The sequence below is a fragment of the Populus nigra genome, chromosome 1 (assembly GCF_951802175.1).
Source record: "Populus nigra chromosome 1, ddPopNigr1.1, whole genome shotgun sequence".
Classification (NCBI taxonomy): Eukaryota; Viridiplantae; Streptophyta; class Magnoliopsida; order Malpighiales; family Salicaceae; genus Populus; species Populus nigra.
The window spans coordinates 39,259,588-39,285,887 of record NC_084852.1 but is presented as its reverse complement, the minus strand read 5'-3'; the positions used below and the strand labels follow the sequence as shown (position 1 = coordinate 39,285,887).

The 26,300-nt window shown below is 34.2% G+C and overlaps 2 protein-coding genes and 1 long non-coding RNA gene across 4 annotated transcripts; 1 reads left to right on the top strand and 2 right to left on the bottom strand.

Annotated features, from left to right (window-relative positions):
• Nucleotides 1-1,901: 1,901 nt before the first annotated feature.
• On the top strand, nt 1,902-5,823 carry LOC133680998 (uncharacterized). The gene is made up of 2 exons (XR_009836410.1): nt 1,902-2,171; nt 5,317-5,823. It is a non-coding gene; the product is annotated as an uncharacterized LOC133680998 (long non-coding RNA).
• Nucleotides 5,824-8,978: 3,155 nt separating this feature from the next.
• On the bottom strand, nt 8,979-19,248 carry LOC133675697 (uncharacterized). Of its 2 annotated transcripts, none has more exons than XM_062097152.1 (23): nt 18,936-19,248; nt 18,284-18,578; nt 18,097-18,165; nt 17,876-18,013; nt 17,668-17,785; nt 16,841-16,923; nt 16,513-16,608; nt 16,144-16,312; nt 15,913-16,055; nt 15,753-15,839; nt 15,331-15,516; nt 14,775-14,942; nt 14,355-14,475; nt 14,173-14,242; nt 13,517-13,604; nt 13,327-13,447; nt 12,614-12,807; nt 12,392-12,500; nt 11,538-11,696; nt 11,289-11,391; nt 10,659-10,832; nt 9,911-10,056; nt 8,979-9,370 (listed from the first exon to the last, which is right to left on the bottom strand). In XM_062097152.1, exons 1-23 carry the CDS (start codon nt 19,085-19,087, stop codon nt 9,177-9,179), a joined length of 3,183 nt encoding a protein of 1,060 aa, XP_061953136.1. In that variant the 5' UTR covers nt 19,088-19,248; the 3' UTR covers nt 8,979-9,176. The 2 variants fall into 2 exon arrangements, with proteins under 2 accessions (XP_061953136.1, XP_061953145.1); XM_062097161.1 differs by having other exon boundaries at nt 18,872-18,997.
• A 523-nt stretch (nt 19,249-19,771) lies between these two features.
• On the bottom strand, nt 19,772-23,651 carry LOC133675709 (protein MOS2-like). The gene is made up of 2 exons (XM_062097171.1): nt 22,018-23,651; nt 19,772-20,197 (listed from the first exon to the last, which is right to left on the bottom strand). The coding sequence occupies exon 1, from the start codon at nt 23,391-23,393 to the stop codon at nt 22,026-22,028; it is 1,368 nt and encodes a 455-aa protein (XP_061953155.1). The 5' UTR covers nt 23,394-23,651; the 3' UTR covers nt 19,772-20,197; nt 22,018-22,025.
• Between the last annotated feature and the right edge of the window lie 2,649 nt (nt 23,652-26,300).

Here is a 26,300-nt window from a genome sequence, read left to right as displayed (position 1 = left end):
TTTTTTTTTCTTTTTTTAATTGACTATTTTTTTTAATTTAATCATTGAACTTTTTATTGACTCAGAATTAGGTTTTATAATTTTTTTATTTGCTTTCTATGATGTTATCCTGTCTCATGACTCAAGTCACTAGTTTTGTGGGTTAATTCAGGTTAACTCAAGTTATTTTTTTAGTCCCTTTTTAAATTGATGTTTTTTTTAATCTAATCATTCAACATTGAATTTATTAGGAATCATGTTTTATAATGTATCTCAATTTTCTTTATATGGAGTTATACTGGCCAGTTTGGCCTTATGCCCCGAGTCTAGAGTTTGGTAAGTTGGCCTAAATTGTTTTTTTTTATTTGTTTTCTATAAGGTTATCTTGGTATTATAATCTATCTTAACTTGAGTTTTTTTATGTTATTTTTTTATTGATTTTTTTAAAATTTTATCATTCAACATTGGATTCATTGATAATTGAATTTCATATATTTTTTATTTGATTTCTATGGGGTTATCTTAGTCTCATGAACTAAGTCGCAAGTTTGATAAGTTAACTAGGGTTGACTTGAGTTATTTTTTAGTATTTTTTAGTATTTTTTTTTTTTAGTTTGATTATTCAACATTGAGTTGATTGAGAATTAGACTTCATAATATATTTTGATTTATTTTCTGTAGGGTTATCATGGTCTCATTAGGGATACTATAGGCAGATGGATTGTTGGTTTTGCTATTAATATCGGGATTTGCATGTCAATAAGTGCTGAATTATGGGCAATTACCAATGGCTTACAATTAGTTTGGTCCAAAGAATTATGTAATTTGGAATCCGATTCAGTTAATTTACACTAAAGCTAAGATTATCATTGACAAAAAATTATAATCTAATCATGCAGGCGAGAGATTTATTAGCAAAAGAATGAGATATTTAGGTGATCCATATCTCAAAGAAGCATATTCAATGGTAGATTGGCTAGCCAATTATGATTTAATCAGGAGTTCTTTTGATAGATCTTCTATTTTCCTTATGATCTTTCTACAGGTCTTTACTGTAGCTTGTATTATGATATGATTTGATCAATTCTGTCGTGCTTAATTTAATTGGATGTTTAGCTATGATTTCAATTGAAAAAAATAATCATGGTCTTATAACTAGGTTATGGATTTTACAAGTTGACCTAGGATTATCTAATATGTTTTCATCTTAATTTTTTTTAACGATGTCTTCTTGAATATTTTTAGTCAAATTATATTTTTATGATTTATTTGAATTATTTTTAGACTCATTAAGTTGACCAAGTCAACCCCTATATGTTTTTTTTTGTTAGAAAAAATATTAGCAATACCTATATAATTTATTTATGCCAAGAAAATTGAGTATCTAAGAGATTGTCCAATTATGATATTAAAAATTATTTTATAAATAATTATGTGACATGTATGTATATATATATTAAAATATTCTCATTAAATTTGAGAGAATAAAATAATTTTTTTATTATAATTTTACATGATTTTTTTATATTTATATTTTTTAGATGCATCCAAATCATCAATTCATATATATTTTTTATTTTTTATTTTTTATTTAAGATTTATTTTTATGATCATAATAAATTTTAAATTAAAAAAATATTTTTTATCAAGACAAAAAATACATGAATAAGAAAAAAATATTTTACAAATATGTTTTTTTTATTATTATTTTTTATTCAATAAACTATGTTGATAATGAAAAAAATATTATTTTTAAAATAAAATAAAAATTATATAAATATAAAATATAATTTTTTTAATTTTTTATAAATATTGTTTTATTATATAATTAAATAAAAAATAGATTTTAAAAAATATTTCGAGTGTTATGTTTCAAAACGAAGTGCACAGCTATCCGGCCCATATACACATAGCATGGCTAGGCAAAAAGCCAGCAAAAACCAATGGCCGCCCACGCGCGCAGAGTCACATAAACAAAGCGAGGGGACCCACCACACAGCATTCTTTTTATTTTTCCTTAATAACAGATCGAATCAAATCAGAAGAATAGATTGTGAAGAAGAGAGAAAATGACTCGAGGAAAGCAGAAGATCGAAGCCCAGAGGAAAAACGCAGAAAGGAATCAGAAATCTAAGGGATCTCAGTTTGAAGCCCGAGCTGTTGCTCTCAAAGTTACCTGCCCCATCTGTAAGGTTATCACTACTTTACTCTCTCCTTTGCTTTTCTTTTCTTTCGTATCATCATACACTTTTATTTTTTCAATCTGATCTGCTTTTTTTTTTTTATTGTTGGAACGATTATAAATCGTGAAATTAACTCTTGATAAATTTTGGGTTCTTTCCCCCTTTTTCTCTGTCGTTTAAGACTGTGAGTGTCCTTTTCAATATGGTGCGTTTTCAGATAAAATGGTGTGGGTTTGAAATTATATTTATTGAGTATTAATATAGTGGAGGGGGAGGAGATTGGTGATATTGTAAACCTATTATCCGATAGAGAGCTCCCAAGTTGTTGTTGTTTACCAAAAAACACTTGGAGGGTACAGAGACGAACTTGAAGCGATATGACTGTATTAGGTTATTTGTCCTGTTGTTTTTGTGTCATTAGGTTATGTAACATTTTTTTTCTTGGTACGGCTTTGATTTCTCTGTGTATTTAGTTTCTCAATTAGAAGTTGAGAATTTGAGGTCTGCCTGACGGCATTCTTATTTAAGACGACCTTTTTCAGTAAGGTTATTGCTCATTCACGAGGGTTTTACTTGTTCTGGAAGCTTTAAGTTGAAAATCCTCTTACAAGCTTGTCTTTGGTTAGTCAATAAACCAGATGGTCCAGACAAGATTTTGAATATGATTCGCACTTTGGACTGTGAGATGCACTATTTTACATCGGGACTTTGATGATTTACATGTTGATTTCACATAAAAACTGATGTGGGTTCTTTCTGAAATTGATGCTTGCTTGTAGTGCTGCTCAGTGCAGCAAATTATATACACATGTAGCAGAAAACAATGAAGAAGCTGCAACGTATATGTCATTGTAAAATTTAATTGTGGATCAAAGTTATGGTGGTCTATTTAGAGTTACTACTTGATTTGTTATGTTTTCAATCTGGATATGGCGTGGTTTGTATGTTTATCTTTCCTTCAAAACCAAAGTTTGCCATTCCAAACTAAAAACATTGTGATTTTACTCTGACTATAATCCTTTTTAACTATTAACGCAAGTTTTTAAAGTAAAAACACAGTGCCATTACTCTCTCACCATAACCTTTTGTAAACTCTTATGTCACTTTTTTTTTCATATTACTTCATTATAAACAGTCACTTCACGAGCTAAGATCCAAATGCCACCTTTATACCTTGTTCCTATTCCAAGTGCTGTATTGGCCAACATTTGTGAAATTGGGTGCTATAAACTGCTCTCACTTCACTAGTTGAAACTACCTTGTGTTTTAGTGAGATTTACCCAAAAAAAAAAGAATAGAATTTGTTGAACAACTTATTTCCACTAATTTCTTAAGATTTCAATGATCAATAATCTCCTAATGCTTTTCTTTTACATATTTTTGCATGTATCTATAACTATATATAAAGGCACAAGGTGCATAAAAACTTTTGATTAACTATGTTACCCTTAAATACTTTTGAAAGTCTATAATACCTTTAAATGCCTTTTATACACATTTGATTTAATACATATATATTTCTATAATACTTTTTGAATATGTGTTTTCTATTTATTTTTCTTTTTTCTAATTCGTGTTTCCTATATAATTTTTTTCCTGTTTTTCTAATTATACCATGTTTCCTATATTCCTTATCCTTTTTGAATTTAGTATCCGATCTCATGTTTCTATATAACACATTCAATATGCCTTTTTTATAACACCATAAACTTTTTTTCCCGAACACTTTTGTAGTAGAACCTTTGATTTTAAGCGTGCATCAAAACATCATAGAATCTTCTTTTTTTCTCAATCCATGTTAGGAAAACCCTTTTTTCTTTATTCACTAAATTTTATGGCTTCCACTTATTATATTCGATTCAATAAACAATAAAAAGAAGAATACATTGCTCAGCAGCCCCTCTATAATTTTTAAAAAGGGCTTCTATCATTTCCATAATATTTTTAGCTATTAGAAATAAAAGACTGATTTTTTTTTTAATTTTTAAGTATTTTAAGCTATGGATGTTATATATTTTTTTAATATTTTGAATATAATTCATTAATATAAAGCAACTCATATAGTAATGTTTTAACAAAAATTGAATAATCCATGTGCAAACAGACTTGCCTAAAATCTTTTCTTTAAAAAAAGCATAAATTCACTTCCAAGAGCACAAAACTGTAATAAGAAATTGAGATAAGCAATAGTTAAATATTTTAAAGGTTTTATTTTCTTGTTTAGAATGCAACCAATTCAAGGATTGAGGCTTTAAAAATTATGATATCTGAGGAACTTAAAAGGAGTGTTTTGGATTGGGTTTTGAAAGCAATGGTTTTAAGTGGCTTGAAATTCCGAACTATGGTTTTTAGAATGACCCATTTGGGATCATGAGCCTGCATTTTAACTTGAAAAACCGAACCACAATCCCTAACATGGACTTGCTAAATTATGAAATGAGTGTTTAGGAGTGCGTTGGCTTTTGCTTTTGGGTGCGTTTCAAAAGCGTGTGTTTCACTTGAAAAATCATCAAATTGATGCTTTCTTTTAGTGCTATTTGATGGTTTTGATGTGCTAATATCAAAAATAAAAAACAATCTGAAAAAATAATCATTTTAATGTATTTTTAAGTGAAAAACATTTTTGAAAAGTACCGTGCACCACAGAACAAAACACACACATGAAGTGTGTTCTTGTCTAGAAATGCCTGCATGTATCTCATTTTGGTACATATGAAATCTCGCTCTTTTTATTCAATTAACTACGTGTTGGTGGGGTCATGATGCCCATTATGGAAAGACTTGCCTTTTACTCAAACTGCAATTTAAGGAGAACAGCCAACAGGTAATGGCAAGTTCATATTATTGGTCATATCTTCAACGGAGATGATAAGAAATTTAGACAAGGTTTAATCTCGCATGTGTAGTTTCGGGAGTTCATTTTCAGTGATCAACCTGAGATTGTGTTTTGGTCAGTTTTGAGGGACGGTATAATTGCCCCATTAGCAGTTCTTCATGAGAACATTCTTTTGCACATCAATCCTTTACAAATTTCTTTATTACAAGCAATTTGTAAGGTTTTTGCTAATCCTTTTATGGTAGTTATTGTTGATCTTTGTGTTTTTGGTTCATAGATTTGGTTTATACTAAACACAAGTTGCCTTTTGACTTTCAGGTTCAGCTGGCGAATAGTAATCAACTAGGTGATCATTATGCCTCCAAACATCCAAAAGAGAAGCCTCCTGCTGAATCGAGCTGATATATCTTGGTCACTTGTGTAAAAAAACGAAGTTGTTCAAAACTGTCAAACATTATGTCAATGAATGTGTGTGACTATTGTCATCTGAACTCTAGGAATTGATGATGTTTGTTTGTTGTTTTTTCATGTGCCGAGCGTTAGGTTTGTATGGCTTTGGTGTTGATTTTCTCGTCATTGATGTCTGTAACGACCATCAAGAACTGTTTCTTTCAGAATCAGCAAGTATGGCTACATGATTGAAGGACGGAAATTTTTGAAACATGGAGGTGTAGTTTGAAAGTGGGGAATGGAAGTACATCGTTATGGTGGGGATAATAGGCACCAATTAAGTCCTTTGTGGGAGAATTGTAATGGAATCTGGGCTATCGGATACCGCAATGGTTCTGTCGTTAATATGAGAATATAATGACTTGTGCTATACAATCCCAGATCAGATGAACATGATAAGCGTTCAAATTGCTCCGTAGGATGATTTTTATTAATTATCTGGATGAAGACACTGTTCATTGGAGATAAAAATGCTCTCATGTAGAAGCCTTTGGGAAAAATACGAGTAGAAAAGGCAGGGTTGATTGAAGTTTAAAGTTTAAACTCGTCTCCGGACACTCGTACATATTCCTAGATGTGGTTTTATTGCTTGGTTGGCAGTAGAGTATGTGACAACCAAAGCAAGACAAAGGAAAATGTGAAGGAATATTGATCCTAATTATGTGCTCATCTGGCCATTTTTCCATTTGCTCAGGAATGAAAGCAGTGACGGGAAGCAAGTCATTTTGCAGCTTTGATTTTTTTGGGCTGTGGAAGATTATTTTTTGTTTAATTTTTTTTATATTGAAATATTAAAATGATCCGAAAAAAATATATAAAGAGAAAATCTTAAATTTTTTATAAAATAATTTTTTTAAAAAATATTATTTTGATATATTTTTAAATAAAAATCACTTTAAAAAATAATTTTTATCACACTTTCATTTAAACTAGAATTCAATCTCTATGATCCTGAGACTGGCATGGTCTAGCTACATATTATAATCTTATTGAATAAGAGGCATCGTTGTAACCAACAAGAGAATGTTGTTGTGTTATTAATTTGATAGATTGCCCAGCGGTCCAAATAGAAGCTTTGCAACAATAAAGTTTTAAGAGAAGCAGCTTGAAAAGCAAAATGCTCTGCATTTTTCTTTTTGAAGCCATTGGAACTTTCAGTGTTTTTGAGTTGTTCCCAGGAATTTCTTCCTTGTCAAAAAAACAGGAGTGAAGAAGCATGGAAAGGATCCCGTGCGTGTCAGTATAGTCATGAGATGGGTTAAAAATCTCAACTTTTGATTAAGATATATCGTTTGCTTGTTACTGCACACAAGAACTAGAAAGTGTACCAGTGAGATGATTTGTGATTCAAGCAAAAAAAAAAAGATAAAGTCTACTTGTTAAAGAAAACTCCATATAAATTAAAGCAAACATCTACAACCTTGATATAACAGAATTAATGATTATATTATAAGCTTTGACTTTCAGAAAAGCTTATCTAACTCTCTATGTAAAGAAAAATAATAATGATATTCTCATCATATCATTTTATATTGATAACCTTCTAGTGACACGGGAAGCAATGCATAATAAGTTGAAGAATTCAAGCAGAAGATAATACAAACTTTTCAAATGGTTGATCTTGGTCTCGTAACATATTTTATTGAAATGAAAATCAAGCAAAGTAAAAATGAAATATTTATATGCTAAAAGAAGTATGAAAATGAAAATTTAAAGAAATTTTATATGGAGAATTACAAACTAACACTACTTCAATGAATTAAAAGAAAAAATTTAGCAAAGAAGATGGAACCAATAGATTTGATGAAGAAAAGTTTAAAAGCATGACTGGTTGCTTGATGTATCTAATGACAACTAGACTATGCTATAAGTTTTTTATCTCGTTTCATGCATTGTCCAAATGAATTATATTTAAGAGCAGCCAAATGAATTCTAAGAACTGTTAGCTTTGGCGCTCAGTCTCAAAGGAGTGTTGCATTGTTTTTTTTACAGTGATTGGGAGGGATTAAAACGAAGATCACCACCTATTCTTGCAGTCTTTTAATCTCTTCTGATTTCTTTATTTGCTTAAAAACTATCACCTCAGAAGCAACCTGGACACCTATGTTGCTGTGCACCGACTCATAATCGAAGATGGAGAGAAATGTGAAGAACAATATTTTCTTCTAGCTAATTTGCTATTGTTGTTGTATGGTGGACGTTGGTTTTTACAAGAATTATTTATGTAGTTGTATAGGTCTATGATTACAATATTATATATCTATGCTTTGGTCCATTTACACTTCAGCTTTTGAGACTCAAAATTCGACATTAATTATGGTATTATTATTATTGTTATTATTTTCAGTTTATATTTGCCAGTGACTCAAGATTACTGAAAGGCAAATGCAATGAAGAAAGAGGAAACAGAAGAAAAGAAAATTAATGATAGAATTGATAATCCAAAGTAAATTCCTGCTTTGATTATGATTGCTACTGAGAGTTTCAGGATATTTTTGTGTTGCAATTGTCCTTTCCCATTGACGAAGGAGGCAAGGACTTAACATTGGTATGGGAGGCACGTCATTACACTTGAAACTTCATGGTCAAGGCCAATCCTGGTTTCTGCTTTATTACCAAAGCACTGTGAACCACATTCCCACTGGGCCATGACAAGCAAGATTGGTCTTGTGTTTGCGAAAAGCTGGAAGGAACCTGACAGAGACTTGTTTCTTCTAATAAACAAAATGCAAATGCAATAGGTGCCGTTGTCGGAACAATCATCGGATGTGTTCTAGGGATTATTGCTTTACCATTAAAGGAAAGCTGGGTGACCATCCAAAGGGCCTGCCTAGGCATGTTAACAAATGACAGGCTACTGGAAAAGGTGGGGGAGGTGAATAATCCTTTTGGATATGCCTGAAGCAGAAATAATTTACCTGCTCGAGAAAGAGAAGGCCAAGAGAGAAAAGGGAAGAATCTGAGCACCTAGCTTAACATGCTCACAAGTCCTACTCCTACCTTACATAGAGATCCTTGAGCTCCGCGTGAACACTTTGAAGAGCAAATGCATGGGCAAAAATTGAAGGCAAAGTTTCTTGTGTAAATAAAGACTTATCATCTTTCGCTAGTGGCTTCAGCTAGCACCAACATGATTTCTTTGTATATAATTCAAGCTTTTTCATAACAGAGTTTTGCAAGTAGAGTTCCAAAAGACATTTTTAGTTGAATATTTGGTCATAGCAAAGGCTGCGCCTTTGGGCTAAGGGATAACTAGAGAAGCCACCATTTAACGCCTGCTGCTTCAGTTTCTGAAAGACCTAAACCAACGTTTCTTCATTCAGTAAAATAGGAGTGTTGTTTCGTCACAATTCCCGGCTTTTTTTAGGAGTATCTTGTAATCTTTGTGAGCACGTTCCGGGTTCAAGCCCAAGCTCGGTTGTGCAGGATGGTGGGGAGGTGCTCAAGCCACTAGGCTACTTGGGTTTAAAAAGTATCTAGCTTACAAACCTAACCACCCCCATCCAATCCGGGATGCCCATAGTCGAAGGTTAGCGATAAAACTACTTCTATTGAAGAAATGCTGATTTATGTTATAAACCTAGTGAAGTACATATCAACAGATTGGCTTCCTAGATCCATTTTACCATTCTTTTTCACAAAAGAAGTTTTGATGCATTATTTAGTTAAAACTTCACAATTTATATCTGCTGGTTGAATATCTCTGCATCCATCTCTTGTACAAGTAACTAAGAGATTCCTCTCACCTCATACCCATGGGAGACTGTGAGAGGTGATTGCTTTGAAACAGGCCTATCTTCAGACCACAGCTCCAGATTTACTGTCCCTGTTCCCCAATGGATGTAACACTTAAAAACCTCATTAATATTAAACCGATTGACTAAAGCCAAGCCCTGACATTGATCCACCAGCATCCATTCACCTAAAAGAAACGCAATGAATGATATCAAAATTTTCAAACATTATTAGGCTCAACATATGCACATACAGGCTCTCAATAAACAATGTTACTTTAGTAGACCCACAGTTCTTGCAAGAATTAATGAAATGTTTAATGACTGGAGCAGTGCTGAGGTTATTGTAATTACATTGGCTACTACTTTACACTGTTTCTTGATACTTGCATTAACTAAAATTTTAGCATTGTGATTACGATTATTTTGTAATTATGAAGGATGATCACAGTGATTTCAGCAAACCTCAAGGATTGTTACTTGTTAATGAAATGTTCCCTGGAGCTTCCCATCTCTATTGTTAATTTTGGGATTAACAGCAGGGACTTGAGTCAACTTCAGGACCTCTGCTTTGTAAGCAATAGTCCTTTGCCAACTTTGCTTGATCTCATGGTTTGTTTCCTTTCTTTATCCATTCCAGTTCCATTTACATTCTACATTTTCCGCTACAAAAATTATATAAAAAAAATCTGTATAAACACCATAAAATAGGGTGACAAGGAACTTACCATTAGGCAGAAGATTCTCTTGATAGAACTGATCCCCAGATTCAGGCCATATTTCATGCTTTGATCCATCAATGGAGGTGAATGAGACAAAAGTTTCAGTGGGGTGAAGGAGAGTAAACGTCGGGTGTACTCTCAAGCAAACCAGTCTACAACACAGAAACAACCATAGTTTGGTATTCATAGCTTTATATACATGTTGGTGCATGGTTGTATAATGATTAAAAGAAAAGAATGTGAGCTTACAGCCCTAGCACACATTAAGCATAGGGGAGGACCAAACAGGAGGAAACAAAGAATATTCAAATGAGTAAACATGAGGAAAATTGAGTACTTTTTAATGTCATGTAAAAAGACTGCAATCCTGTAGAGAAACAATGAATAGAAAATTGTTTCTGGGAAATTAACGTTTTTGAAGATTATCTCATGTGAAAAGACTGATTTTGTAGAGAAACAACAAAGTAAAATGCAATTTCAGAACCAATTCCAGAATGCATCTTCTGGTAAAAGACTGCAAAACAGCATGCATGTTGTCATACTTCATAATTCATGTTCTTGTTAATTTGTTTAGCAAAACAAAATGATATAGATGGTAACTGTGATGGAAAAACAGTTAAACAATATCTCCATGTGATGGATTGACAATGTCATTATGGGTTGGTGCAAAGAAAGTCTAAAGAGCACAGATCCTCTTAATGGTAGCTGAAAGAAATTAAAATCATCATAGATAAGGAATGTTTCTGGATCTAACCTTGAAAATCCACCAGAACCAGCACCAACGCTGCGGGCTATAATGCCAGAGTCAATCTGGAGAATCTTTGGATTATCTTTGAGTATAGATATCTGCCGTTGAAGAACCAGCCCTCCACCAATATTACCTTCTAAAATAAGAGATTCCTCCTCTTCTGCATGCTCAAGATCCCGCCTACAAGCAACGATTACAGGCATAAACATGGGTATCTAGCAGATACATGAAAAAGCCAGGGACTACAGTTCTTTTCAAGTATGAGAAAACAGAACAAATGCATTAAGGAAACAAGAGGTCCCCAAAAAGTGCCTCAGTAAGGTCAAACTATCCATATTGAAATAGGGAAACTCCATAAATTCGATCCACGCGACAAGAATAGAAATTTATCTATTTATTTTTATTTTTTTTTTGATATAGTTGATTGTATGGCAATTAATATTCCGAAAACAAAACAAATTCTCAAGGAAGTTATATGAGTTAATAACTCACTCTTTTTCTCTACCCTGCACTACTTGAATATTCAGTCATAAGAAAGAATTGGGCTTTGTATCAGAAAGGAATTACATTGGAATCATTTATGTTCCCAAAGATCAAAAACTACAATGAAATTAGTCAAACAAGTCAGCAACTTACTCAATGACACTATATTCTTCAGAACATCCTGCTGACCGGTACTCAGTACCACTATACTCTTCATATCCATCAATCTCAACCCTGCTATGAAGCCACTGTGTTCCTTCAATCATTGCCAATAAAAGGAGATAGTGAGTTTTTGGATCATATTAGGTGAACCTCTGCTCTCAAGAACTTCAAATTACCTTGGCCAGGTTAAAAAAAAAAAAAGAAGAAGAAAGAAAAGTTTTGCTGGGTTGTAAGCATTACCCGAAGGAAGGTGCTCCATGGAAATAATTCTGCCTCCAATCCAGGGAACTACTTTAGCAATCCAATCACCGTTTTTCAATTCAACAGGGACTTTTGAAAGCTCCACTGCTCCGTTGGGTCCAGAAACCTCTTCCAACTCTGGAATAAGCTTGGCACATTCTGCATTTGAGAAGTTATTGAGGACACAAACTGATTTGAAAATAAAAAATAAAACCTAAAAAGTAGCATTTGGAAAGAACTATGTGATGCCTTCAAAAGGGTGGAATGACAAACCTATCTACCTAAAATATATACATTAAATATTCGTAAAAAGACTGCAAGGAAGACAAGAAATGATTTCCATCATTCCTGCATCTCAACCACCATAAAGGAAAAAAGTCCACGAACTCTAGCAATAACACAAAGGCAGAGTTAGAAAACCACAAGCAGCCTCCTCAACTACAATAAGCCAATTAGTGTCTATCCTTTTGAAAACCTTTAAACACACAGAAAGCCCTATCCTTGGAGGGCATCATAGCCATCTAAATATGATTACCAAAGGAACACAACTACAGTTGTGAGAATGAATGAGACATACTAAAACGAAGATGTGCAAGTGAAATTTCAAGAAGAAACAAGACGAAAGGAGAATATTCTATTCTGGCCCACATATTGAATGCATATGCCCTGAGAAAAGTAAATATTCTCTTCACGAAAATCAAAATGGAGACTAAACTAAAGAAGAAAATGATGAGTTTTCAACCAACAAGAATTATGAGCCTATATGTTTTAAAAAAAATTTAAAACCAATGTTTAAAAAATTACAAAAAGGCGGAAAATAGAGGATATTGACAACCAAAAAGAAGTACCAATACCTAACCGGGTCCTGTATTGTTTCTCACTGGTGGACACCAGTGTAGAAACTTCAACTTCTGTGGGCATATTGATTTTCAGGACATCTCCATCTATGCCCCATGAGTCAAGCTGCTCAAGGATAAAAAGATTAATAAACATTTTAAAAATATGTTTCACCAGTGGTAGTTTACAGTGAACTCCAAGTATGCCCTAACAATGTTCATTGACAACAGAAGACATACCATTGCACCTCCACCAAGCAATAACTGCACACGCAGACGGCGTCTGGGCCTCTTCCATGATCCTTCCATTTGGGAAACTCTGACAGTAACAGCTGAAGATTGAAGTTCGGCGACATAACGTGTCAACAGATATCCACCTCTGGTGAATTCATACCCATCACCTTCATCTTCAAATAGTAATCCTTCAGCATGCCCTACAAATGCAGAAATGTAATGCAACCAGGTCAAACCAATCCATCAACATACATTCTCCCACCAATACATGTGCACACATGTAAAGAACCAGAAGGTACCTTTTATCAACCAACGTTTTGCTTCACAAAACAGTAGGACAGGCTTAAAAAAATGTCTCATCAGTTAAAAGTGATGATGATTGCATTAGTATAATGCGGGTTGTGGGAACACTTAGGGGAAAATGATAGTTTCCCCGAACTTACCCAATTCCTAATACTGGCATGCTAATTGCAATTGATACTCTTCTTTTTTTTTCTTTTTTTTTGGGGGGGGGCGGGCATGTTACTATTCAGAGTATCCAAATTCACCATGCTTAACACCCTATAACTCCATGGTCTAATTTGCAAGCTTGTGAATGGAATTAGGAGTTTATGAGGTCCAATATATCAAACTTCTATCATAAGGATATTAAACTTCACATCTTTGAGCAAACAATTCAACACCTGCCCTTTATAAAAACTAACAAGCGTGAGAAATACCATTTTGATCTAAAGCTACAAGGAGTGTCAAGTCATCTGACAGATTTGCTTCACCAACATGCTGATGTGGGGGAGCCAAAGGAATTATTGATCCTCCTTGCAAATATAATGTCGGTAAATCCTGTTACATATAAAGGTAAGTAAGAAGATATAATTAGATGAAGTAGAGCAAGATGAAAATAATAGATACCGGGTGTGAATCATCAAAATCAAATCTCAACCAGATTCCCTTGGGCAGCACTGGATGCAATCTATCCATTCCCTGATCAGAAATGGTGCTAAAGAAAATAAAAGAGGATTAGTACAAATTGCATAGGGATGCTGCAAGAAAACACTATCTACAAAGAGCTCTACCAATTATCACCCAAGAGACAAACACAACCAAAAAGAATTATGACTAGTGAAGATGATGACATTGTAATTGTTCCTCAATGCATACAGAACTATTATACTGTATAGGCATATTCTACTTTCTTACAAGAATGTTAGGCATCAAGCAAGCAAATATATAGTATTATATAAATACTCCTACCAACACTGCCCCTCAAAATGGTTGTCTCTCAAGCACATCTTGCAAGAAATAGAGATTTTATCACCAAGACAGTTAATAAAGACACTGGCCAACTGATCTCTAAACTGTGTATAATGCATACAAGTTACCCCCTTAATGAACCTTCCCGCTGATAAAATGGCTGTCAATAACACTGTTGCCTCTTATGGCCTTATTAATCTACAATCTACAATTTGAATTAAAACCTACGACCCAGCTCACATGGTGTGAGAGGAAATCAAGTAAATCAAACACATTTAAGCTAGTATGAATCTTTAAATAAGGAGAGTGAGAACCTTGAAAAGACAAGAAGAGGACCCAGCAGGAAGGAATTTTCAGTGGTCCTTAAGCCAGGATCTTTTGGATCTGCATGGGCAATTTACACGGAAACAATAAGTGACCATAATGAATGTAAAAACATTCTGAAGTTCCTTAAATGAAGTAAGATTATTCAACTGCACAACGACGTACGACGTACCAGCAAAGAAAGTTGGAGTTGCCACCGGGATACCTGTTGTGTGTGCCAAATAAAAAAGAGTGTATATATGTGGTAGAAGTCGATAGCGCCTCTTTAATGCTAGACGGCACACTTCTTCACACTAATGGAACTAAAGTTAGTAAGCAATAAAAATTGATGGTGGAACATAAAAAGTAGCTACATTAACCAGCAACATGGAAAAATTATGGTGGCAACAAAGCTATAAAAACATATGATCTTAACAAGAGGTAATGCGATTCTGGAACATATGTAGAAGGTAAACTTTTAGCAGTTACAACAGATGACAATGTTCTTGCAAATATCAATTGCTCCAGACTGTGCACAAAATGAAACATCCAAGTTCATATCACAAGTAAGAAATAAGTGAGAGGTATCAAACTGCAAGCATGTGTCACCAACCTCTTCCCCAAAAGACCATGGCTCATGATCATTTGTGCTTTTTTCAGAATGCCCACGGCAGAAAGGAAACATAGCACCCACACCCATCCACCTTCCAAAAAGTTTGGGTGTTGCATTTCCACCAAATCCACCAATATCAGGTCCAGAGAGTGGCTGACCACTGAGTCCCTATCCATAGTGTAAAACTCAAATTAGAGAAAATGACCATATTGCAAGAAGAGAAAGTAAAACTTTTAATTTCATTTTGTAAAAGGGAGCATTTCCTTTTCTGACTACAGTTTCTCTCTCTAAAGACACAAAACCAAGTAATAAATTTTATAACATATGGTGCAATGGTCAAATCCAAGTGGTTACCATTTACACATGGCCTTTAAGAGAAGCTATTAGGAAATGACTCTTTAGCCTTGGAAGGGAAAAAAATCAAAGCATTACAAAAATGATGATGTGAGGATCTAGGGACACATATGAGATAGATAAAAGCATAACTTATAACATACTAAAAGGCGAAAAACAAAGTCAATTTGCCTACTTCTCATTGGGTAAAAAATAGGCTTACCAATTGAAGTACCATGGAGATAGACATGTGTACGTGCTCCCAGTTTGAAAGGTTATCTCCCGTCCATGTTGCAGCATACCTTTGACTACCAATAAATCCAGCTCTGGTGAGTACAAAAGGACGCTTATTTTCATTAGCTAACTTCATCCCCTCATATGTTGATCTTGCCATAAGCATGCCATATACCTATAAGTGCGAAACCAATAACAATGACTAGAATTTCAAAAATTATTTTCTTCACAGTGATGAACGCAAACAAACCATCAGAAGAGCAAGCAGTTCATAAATTAGACGAAATAGTTCTTCCAGAGGGTTGCTGGCAAGAATGCATAATACTGAAGAAAATAATAGCACTGGCATCCCATTCTTAGATATCATTATCTTGCCACGGGGAAAAAAAGATTAAAGTTTTGGGGGAATACATTGTGATAGTGTGAGTGATTCTGACAACCTCCAATTTCTTCATCTCCTAGATGTAAATTGCTCTCAGGCATCGTCTTTGTAACAGTCTGAAAAGCAAAGTAATGAGACCAAGAAATGACAGCCAGAAATGGAAGGCTTGAGAAAGAAGCATAGAATTACTTTGAAAACAGCTGGCTCATTCATATCATTCCATATGCCATCAACACCATTAGATGTAAAATCTTTAACTAAAAGAGCCCACCAAGCGCGAACTTTTGATTGTGTGAAATCAGGAAAAACACAGGGCCCAGGCCATACCTCCCCTGGACGTGGTAATAAAACCATAACTTGTCAATGTAAATGTAAGAAAATTAAGGGTAATTACTAAAGCATGCTATGCTACATTCATACCAACAAATGGCTCCCCATCTGCTTTCTTGATCCATGCATCATTTTCAGAACCACTGTCATAGATCAAATATCCTTCTTCTTTCTTGATACCAGGGTCAAGCATCCAAATCGCTTTAAATCCATCATCATGGAGATCTTTTACCAAAGATTGTGGATCTCGAAAACGTTCCTGGAAATATTAGTTATAAACTTATAATATGACATTATAATTCAATAAATATTTCCTTTATCTGCCCCTCATTAAACATCGAAACTAAACTGATGTCCTTTGTATTAGTGAAACCCCTTCCCACCCCAAATAAAAATCCAAACCCTCTTCTCAAATACAATGAACTTGTCAACAAAGGATCATTCAAGCAAAGCACATGCCTGGTCAAATGTGAAACAGCGAAAGCCATCCATGTAGTCAATATCCATCCATATAACATCACATGGTATGCCCTTCTCTCGAAAAGTTCTGGCAATCTGCAAATTTACAAGGCTCAGCAGCCAGAACGGATATACAATGTCAAATAATATGAATGGAGTAAACAATTTTAAGCAATTGAGGGCCTCTAATATGGGGTGAACAGAACTTTGGGAAGATAACACTGAAAACTGTCTTTCCACAGCTAAGAAGAAGAGATCAGGACAGGGGGCTAGCTTGAAATCCTGCAATAGTTAACATTTTACATGCATGAATCCTAAAAAAGCACACCTCGCGAACTCTCTCATCTGAATCATAGCTCCACCGGCATTGTTGATAGCCTAACGACCATTTTGGAGGCATAAAAACAGTTCCTGAGGAAAGTGACACAGCATAAACAACTAGCAAACCAGATTTTTTCAAATATAATAAAATAGTCTTAGATGTTCCAAATTTAAGGATAAAAAAAAAAGGAAAGAAGAAAGCCATCCATTGTGAACTGAAAACCCTTGTCAGTAATGCCAAATTAATTCAAATTCTCATTTTGGCAAGGTTCCATGCCCCCATCATCTTAGGAGCCTGCCCCTAGCAAGATCCCAACTGTTTCATGGCAGTTAAGCCGCCATCATTATGCAGCCCACTCCATCATTTCAACCTTTTATATTCCCTCCTCTTCCCGCACATATTTCTGTTCGTTTTAGCCAATTCAAAAGTCAATTTGCCATTACCCCTCCACTATTATTTGCCAAGGAAGAGGATATACACTGATTCCCATTTCTCTACTCTCTAATTTCTCCACAAGCCTCTCTACATGCTCATAACAAAAGCCATTATCACATAAGAAACCCCAGATCAAAACATCAGAAACACCAAAACAATTCCAAAACCCAAAAAACAAAGATCAAGTCACCAAAAATCCTCGCTAACTGTAACAGTAAAGTAAGAGTCCATTTTTTACAATATATTTTTCTTTCCATAAACACACACAATAAGTAAATGGAACAAATGCAATAACACATGAAATGAGCAGACAATTAACAGGACATCCATAAAAAAAGCAATTGAACCAGAGAACAGATTCAAGAAGCAAATCAAATCTAAAATGGTTAGGAAGTTACCAATGGCGTGAGACAAAGATTTCAGAACATCTGTGGGAGAAGCAAAAAGACCAAATGTAACAACAGGGTACGATGAGGGAGCAATGAACTGAATTATTGATTCCTTCCTCAGATCAATCTGCTTATTGATGGTAAGGGTGAAATTTAAAATTAGGGAAACATACAAGGGATAAAACAATAAAAAATGTTTTCATTATTGGCACATCACCTCACAGCGTAGCGTGGTGTCTGCAAGAACCCCTAACGCCTCTCCATTTGGAAGAACAGCCAGCACCCAAGGATGTGACTGGTACAATGATGTAGTTCCAGGACCATAACCCCATGCATCCGTGTTCCATGTGAAAACCTACATTAAAAAATCTTCTATATAAAGAACCACATACAAAAAACAAATCAATCATGGCTGTTGCATCAAACAAAAGCACTTACTCTTTTTCCGGTCCTCTCAAGCTGTCCACTAACTTCTCCAGTTCCATAAAAGGTGGTACCATCAGGAAACTAAACCCCCAAACAAATTGTAAGCTGTCAAACTCGGAATAACTCAAAAATATGAACATAAAAGATTTCAAATTTACATTTAGATAGGTACAACTACGGGAAATCTGTAACTACCCACCTCGAATTTAACAATCTGCTTCCCAGAAACACATTCATACGTAGGGGTATATGAAGGAACACTGTGACTCATGATTGGCGTGTCCCTATCTTTGCTACGGATGAATGAAAGGCTGGGATATGAAGCAGCTCTAGCTTCTGCAGAACAATCAAATCGAAAAATCCCATCCTCCAAGATAGGCTGAAAAATCATATCCCCCGAGACAACATCAGCAGCGACTACCTTAGCTTGATCATGATCAGCCATTTTTGACATTAATCCCCTGCAACTTAACTTCTTATTAAGCCTCCTCTTTCTGCATGCCAAAGTTTGAATAGAAATTCAATCAATTAAACAGTGAAAGAAGCACAATTAAAAAAAAAAGTCATGGACAAATGAAGCACTGCTTCAGTAATTAAAGGGAATGAAGGATGCTACATGATCTTAGATATCAAAATAATGATTCCTATATCAATAGAATTAATAGGTCAAAAAAATTTCAGAAAGTGGGTACGCTTCCGCATGCATGCATCACATATAAAACTGAACTAACATGAACTTGTTGTTTCAAAACTGCAACCAGCTGATTCACAAATTAATATTTCCTACCTAAACTCAATCAAGAAGCAGAAGTAAAAAAGTCATGGTCGAGTGATGGTTGAGAAAGAAGAACCTGGAAGCGAATGTAACGGCTGATGTGCAGGTGGTTGTTGAAGTGGGGAAGAGAGAGTGAGGAGGAGGGAGTTTATGATGATGCCTAAGCTTTGAGATTGTCGGTGTTAGTCCACGTTGTTGTCCACTACTGCCCACCAGTACTGTTTCCATGGGAAATGCCAGAATCCTGTCTTATATTATATTACACTAGTGATATTGGGTACTTTGATTGTAAGAACAAAACAAAAATATAAAATAGATTAATTTTAGAATGAGTTCTTGTTTTTTTAAAACAGGAATGCCCGTCATTACACACATCCCTCCATCCCCACTACGGTGTTAAATTGTTAATTATTGAAGGGGCGGTTTAATTTGGTAGGCAAAGAGAGGGAGCACGTGGAACTGCCACTTTCTCCTTTGCCTCTCTTTTTGGACTTTGTGGCAAAGAATCAGCTTTCGGAAAATACTGGTGATGGACACCGCAGCATACGAGAAAAGGAAGTGGGACGTGAAAGTTGCAATATTTTTCACCCTGAAAAATGATTTACTTGACCAAAGGAGATTTGATCTCTACGAGAGAGGGATTTGAAAACTAAAAATCGACGAGAATCTCTAAGAAATTATATCAACACTCTTGTGCTTCGACCGCATGTGGAAACTTCATGCTTCATTGCCTTGTTTAAACACGTCCGATCGACTCTATGCTGTTTCACGGCGTTGTCATTCTTGAAAAAATGTTTAGTTTTCAAAATGCGCCACTCAGGGGTCTAATACACTGTCCTGTTTCACGCGGATCAATGTTCACGAGGCTGCTTCAATGCTTTCTTCTTCGTGAGTAAGCAGCTACACATCGAGTTACTGTGATCTCTTTTACTGCATTGTTATACCAACCAGTGTTACAATTGTTTTTATTCTACACACAAGCCATAGAGCCAATATCAGTTTACATTCCAGTCGCCATTACCATTCCAAATGCAATCTGCATTCAGATAACCAATTAGGCAATTATAGCAATTAAACTGGCAATCTAGCTTTTCTAATTTCGTTTTTTCCATTGAAAATGGCTAATGACATGTTGCTTCAGATCTTTAAACCGAGGAAGGTCTCTCCATCTGACTGATCTTAATCCTGTTGCAGAATGTCATGTAACTACATCAAACCAAAAGAGCAATTACAGGAAGGCAATAGTTGTGTACAGGAATGGGCAAACTTTGGGACTCCACAATCAAATATCGGAAAAATCTGAACATGCTCCTTCTGTGTTATGCATCAGCACTCATCCTGCAGACATATCAGAGCTAAAATTGTTAAATCAGAAAGATAAGCGGCAATAAAAAAACTCAGAAAACAAAGCAAGCTTGAGTTCAATATGTTTACTACTTGAAATTACAATAATCACGCCAACAAGAAACACAAGATTCAAAATCTAGCAGCAAACAATATCAGCAGGAGCAACTAATTGATTCCATAATGAAATCAGACCAAAAGTGCGTGGTAAATATACTTACCATTAGAATGGTTTTTATTTATACTCCTGAACACAGAAAATCGAAACCAATAACTGGTTTCAAAATGGTATAAGAGTAGAAATTAATTTTATCATTGAAAACCAAACATGCTAGAGCGAGTTTCACCTCAAACCAAAGATTTCGGGTGCTGCTTTAAGGAGACACGGTGGTGGGGGCTCAAAAGTTGGGATAAGAGAATCGAGAGAGAAAGAGAGCGAGAGAGAGAGAGAGAGCAAGGATGATGGCACAAAACAGCAAACCAAAATTTTTATAATCATTCATAATGATGGAAGAAACTATCTTTGTTCTACAACCATTTCTGTTTTTCTTTTGTTACAAGGAAACGGATAAAGTTTTTTGAAACATAGCAAGATTCAAATCACAACCAAATTTTGAGTGGTAATTTTCAGCCTTAGCACCTCGTGGATCAGATGATGTACCCTTTTTATTAGACATGACACCACAAACTCCTAGCAAATTAATTCCAAAGAGCCAAGAAGGCTAGTATGATAATAGGTTTATCTGTCTTTCATTATTTGATTGTTTTTTTTTCTCCATTTAAACTTGATTGTCAAACAGAATCTTAAAGATACAGCCCCTGCTCCCTTCAAGCACCCTTTCAGTGATCAAATGAGTTAGGGGAGCAGGAAGAGGAAAGAAAAAAAGGGAAGCCTGTCAATACTTTCTCCTTTTAGTAAGATGCAACCCCGCTAATCTTATTTCCTATTCCCAATTATTTGCAAAACCCCTAACATCTTGTCTGAAATTCTCCTACAATAACAAGAATTCTCAGTGGCTTGACCTATATGATTAGAAGCCTAGAATAACTCTGGAACTTGATTTCATTAGTTTTGCACGAACTTCGGAACTTGAGCGAGAAAAGGCATTTGGCTAAGATTATTAAGTGAAGGCCAATGAAAAAAATAAAAGATGGCCCCAATCAACACTATAAGGATTAAAAACTGGGGCCAGTAATAATTACCAGCTAAGAACTTAAAGATAATTCAAACAGATTAGAACTCACAATCTTGAAGCTTAGGCAACTTATGATCTTCAAAATTGAAATTTAAAAGCATTTTAGAATAGCAAGAGTTTGTTGAAAAGCAATTTTATTCACATATGATGAAATTTTCATTCAAAGTTCACATTAATCATGCTTCAACATGAGCCATCAGCATTTGCCATTTGCATTAGAATCAGTGAAAATAGTGAAACAAGATAGAAAAACGATTTACATCTAAAGCATCTTCTGACGCAACAATAGCAATTCAAATGTAAAAGCATTTTAGAATAGCAAGAGTTTGTCAAGCAATTTTATTCACCTGTGATGAAATTTTTATTCCAAGTTCACATTAATCATATGCTTCAACATGCATTTGCATTAGAATTAGTGAAAATAGTGAAACAAGATTGAAAAACAATTTATTATCTAAAGTATCTTCTGAAGCAACAGTAGCAATTAAAATAGCATAAGACCCATAAATTCCTCATAGTATCTGAAATTCTGAAAAGATACACATATATCACTATAAGCATCAAGACAAAGTATCCCAAAAAACCTATTGATGGAACTGGGATGTCTGCAATACTCACCAAGAGAATCAATAGCCAATGTAGCTGGGATCTCCAACATATTCTGCAATTTGCTCGAGTTTGACATTAAGCAACTCATGGCTACCATAATCCTGCACAACCCCAACCTCTCTGTCCAAGTCCCTTTGAACCAAATTCCCATAAGCTCCCTTATGCTTCCCATAAAGAACAAGGACTGGATCCCCCCGACGTGGCAATGCATTCTCAAGAAGATCCTGATCTACACTTTGCACCAACTCCCTACTTTCATCCATACTTACATCACACTTGTAAGGCCCAACCACATCCACCACCTCTCCTTTCTTCAAATACAATTTACCCCCTTTCAAGACCTTACTAATTATCCTAACCCGAATATGACTCCTAAGCCACTGAACTCCTCTCTCTTTAACAATGCCACCATTCTCAAGTATCAAACTTTCTCTACTCTCCACGCTCCTCTTATTAACAGGCCGGTGTTCCCTATCCCCATCACCCGATTTCTTCTCTTCTTTGATCTTTAAATCCTTCAATTCCTTCAAACACCTCTCCTCTTCTCCCGACCCCAATTCTGCAACATCAGAAACCCGAACTTTCACACTCTCCCCACTCTTTTCTACCCTCAAAATAATCGAATCCGAACCCAGCCTCTCTACAATCGTACCTTTCAAACCCAAATTTTCCTTTTTACCAAAAATCACTCTAACTTCTTTACCCACAGAAAACTCATCTTTATTCTTCTCTGATTCTTTCTCTTTAACACTACCACTACCATTACCAATGCTACCATTTTTATTACTATTTTTTGAATCAAGTGAAGCAGAAAAAAAGCCCAAACCTTCTTTATCAGTTCTTTTAGTGTACTGCTTGATTTTAACATCTTCTTTAGCATTCTTTCCAACACCTCTCCCTTCATGCCAACCATAGCCCTTAAGCAACGCTTTGGCAAAATCCTCAACTGGCATTTCTTCAAACTCCTCAAACCCTCGATCCTCTGGCAACCTCTTCAAATCATACCTCAATTTCTCCAACATCACATCCTCAACTCTAGCTTCTTTGGTCAGAGAAGTGGCGGTGGCGGTGGGCTGACGGAGATTGAGGCCGAAAGACATGGGATCGGGGGGGTCGGGGGAGAGGGTTTGGAGTTCGAAACGGAGGTCGGTGGAGGGGTCAGGGTGGAGAAGGAGATCGATGTTTTTCAATTTTTTGTGGGGTTGGTATTCGTTTTGTATAGGTTGGATAATTGGGGTTCGAGTGCTTTGTAGGGTGTTTGTGGGATCGAATTCGGTGACATATTGTTTGGCGTTGTTATCGTCTGATTGGCCTTCGTCTTTGTCTGAGACTGGTTTTTTTGCCTTCGAACTCGAATTTGATGGAATTGAGAAGGAGAGCTTCATGTTATTTATTGTCTGTCCGAGGCCGTCTGTGTTTCGATATGCTGCTGTTGCTCATGATTCATAATAACGAGGAGGAAGGAAGGATTTGATTGAAAATTCTTAAAATTCTTTAACAGCACCTGGGCTGGGTTCTTTAGCTAATACTAGGAAGTTGCCCGGGCGGCGCTATCGTGGTCGTGGATAACTTCTCAGCAATGTTATTTAAATTCAGTGAAGCTAAATAAATCATTGTGATGACTCATGACCTGCTCGTTAGATCCGGTCGTGTTTTAAACTTTGAAGTAAACTCTGTCAGAGCTGATTAAAGTGTCGCCTGATTAACTTTTTTTTTTTTTAAAGATCACTTATAAAATTTAACATTTTTATAAAAAAAAATGTTGAAATATGATGTTTTTTTTTAATTAAGCTGGTGTCCCGACAACCACGTGGCCTATACAATGGATATAGTCTGACTTTTTATTCATGTTGTTTAAAGATTATTTTTTAATCAATTAAATGATTATAAAAAAAATATTTGCACAAAAACCAATTAATTAATTAATTAAATTAGCATAATTATACTTAACCGGTTTTTTTATTTATCTTCTTTGTTTTTTTATAGTAGTATTGTAAGGATGTTCTTCATGTATATTTTTATCAATAATATATTGCATAATTTCTTCAAATTAATTTGTAAATAGAGAAATATAAATATAAATAAAATAAATTACATAAAAACACAAGTAAAATTTACATGATTTAGTAAATTAAACTTACTCCACGAGACCAGATGGCTAAAGAAATTCACTATAAAAAAAAGTAATATATTTTAAAGTGTTAAACAAAATTACTCTTACCTAAAATTCATAATAATTTAAAACTCTTTTTTTTTCTTCTCTCTCTAGCCAATAAAATATAAGAATAAAAACACTCATAAATAAATAAGCATTATCTAAAATATAACAACTTTAAATTCTTCTATGAATCAAATACATAAATATTTATTTTCTTACTTGGATATTTTTTTTCTCACTTAAATCCACAATTTAAAACAAACTCAATAATAACTTATAACAAGGATTATACCATCATTAAGAACAGCCGGGAGTTGGTAACACAGGCTCTTACCACCACCTACAGCCGTAATCACTAACACATCCCTTCCACTGGTAGCATTTATGATCTGGTTGAATTTAGACTTGTAACGAGTAAATTCAAATATTAAAAAAAAAAAACTAAGCATGAAATAAAACTTGGCATTGCTCTCTGCATTAGTAAATTATGCCAGTAACAAACAACATATTTAACAACCCACCAAACAAAAAATATATATATTTAATTTTAAAAGGTATAGTTCAGCCGTTCAGGTATTAAATTTGTTCCATAAAAATTACTAATTTGAATCTTATAAATTTTAGAGTCATTAGAGATTTATATAATCATTAATTTTAAGATCTGTAAGATTAATTAAGATATATGTAAGTTGGTCTGAATATTCATATTAATAATATATAAAAAAAAGCCCTAGACTCCTTTTAAATCCTTACCCTCAAATCCCCCTTGCGAATTTACTAAAAAAATCATCTTTTCTATTATGCTTCTTTAGAAACAAAATCGCCTTTCTAAAGCGAAACCGCATGAAAAAAGAGGGATTTAGCTGGTTTATGCAATAACATTGAGAAATGACTAATAGCACACAATAAAAAAAAAAAAAAACTAAAAAGCCCTATAATTTAGAAACAGTCTAAACTTTTTCAAAAAAATAAAAAAAAAAAGAAACTAAACAAAGCAACTCAAAAAAGACAAGAACTTGAATTAACAAAAGTTACATCACAAATCATTTAGATGGTGACCTAGTAATAAGAACTTGAGACCAAGAAGTTTGTTTTCTTTATAGTTTTAAGTTCGAGCCTTGTGGTTGCTCATATGATAGCTACTGGAGACTTACATGGTCGTTAACTTCAGAGCTCGTTGAATTAATTGAGATGCACGCAAGTTAATCTATATACCCACGTTAAACTAAAAAAAAATACACCAAGAAGGAATCTTAGAGCGAAATCATAACTAAAACAGTGATTTTTAAAGTTTTGACTCTTCAGCTAAAAAATTTTAAATATTAACTATTGAGGGTAATTATATCTTTTTATAAAATTCATTAACTAAGAGAAAAATAAGATTTTTTATAATACACAATAAAATAATCAAAATATTCTTAGAAGTCAGAAATTTAAAATTTATATTAGATAGTATTTTAATTTTTCACAATGATTTTTTTATTATTATCAATTCAACTAAATAATTTGATATTTGACCAAATATAAAAATTAATAAATAAATAAACAAAAATTTATAGTGAAATGATCAAAATATCTTTAAAAAATTTAAAATTTATGTCAATGGTTCTTTTTATCTTTCCACGATAGTTTTTCATTATTATAAGGCTTGTTTAAAAGAAATTTTGTGTTTAAACAAATATTAAAAAAGAAAAGTTGGGGCATATGAGAGACGTCTACATAATCAAGCGGTGTAGATTGCACTTTCAGACGTTAAAAAATGTCTTTCTAACATGTAGTTGGAACTTGGAAGCATTGTAACATCATCTTTCTAGTGATGTGGTGTGTGTGGATGATGGTGATTGGTGAAAATTTTTTTTTTTGTCTCTTCTCCTCTCAAAATTATATGTGGACCACCTTCTTTATTTTTATTGTACGTATTTCAACTTCAGTCATTATTTTTTTATTTTTTATTTTTGTTCTTAGTTTTTTTATATAAGTTTTATTTCTTTTCAATTTCATCTTTCAATCTCAATTTGCCATATATTATTTTTTTCAATTTGTTTCACATTCTTTTAATTATTTTTTTAGGTCTTTTATTGAATTGAATTTTCTTCTCAATTTTACATTCACTCAAAAATCTGTTTTTATTTTT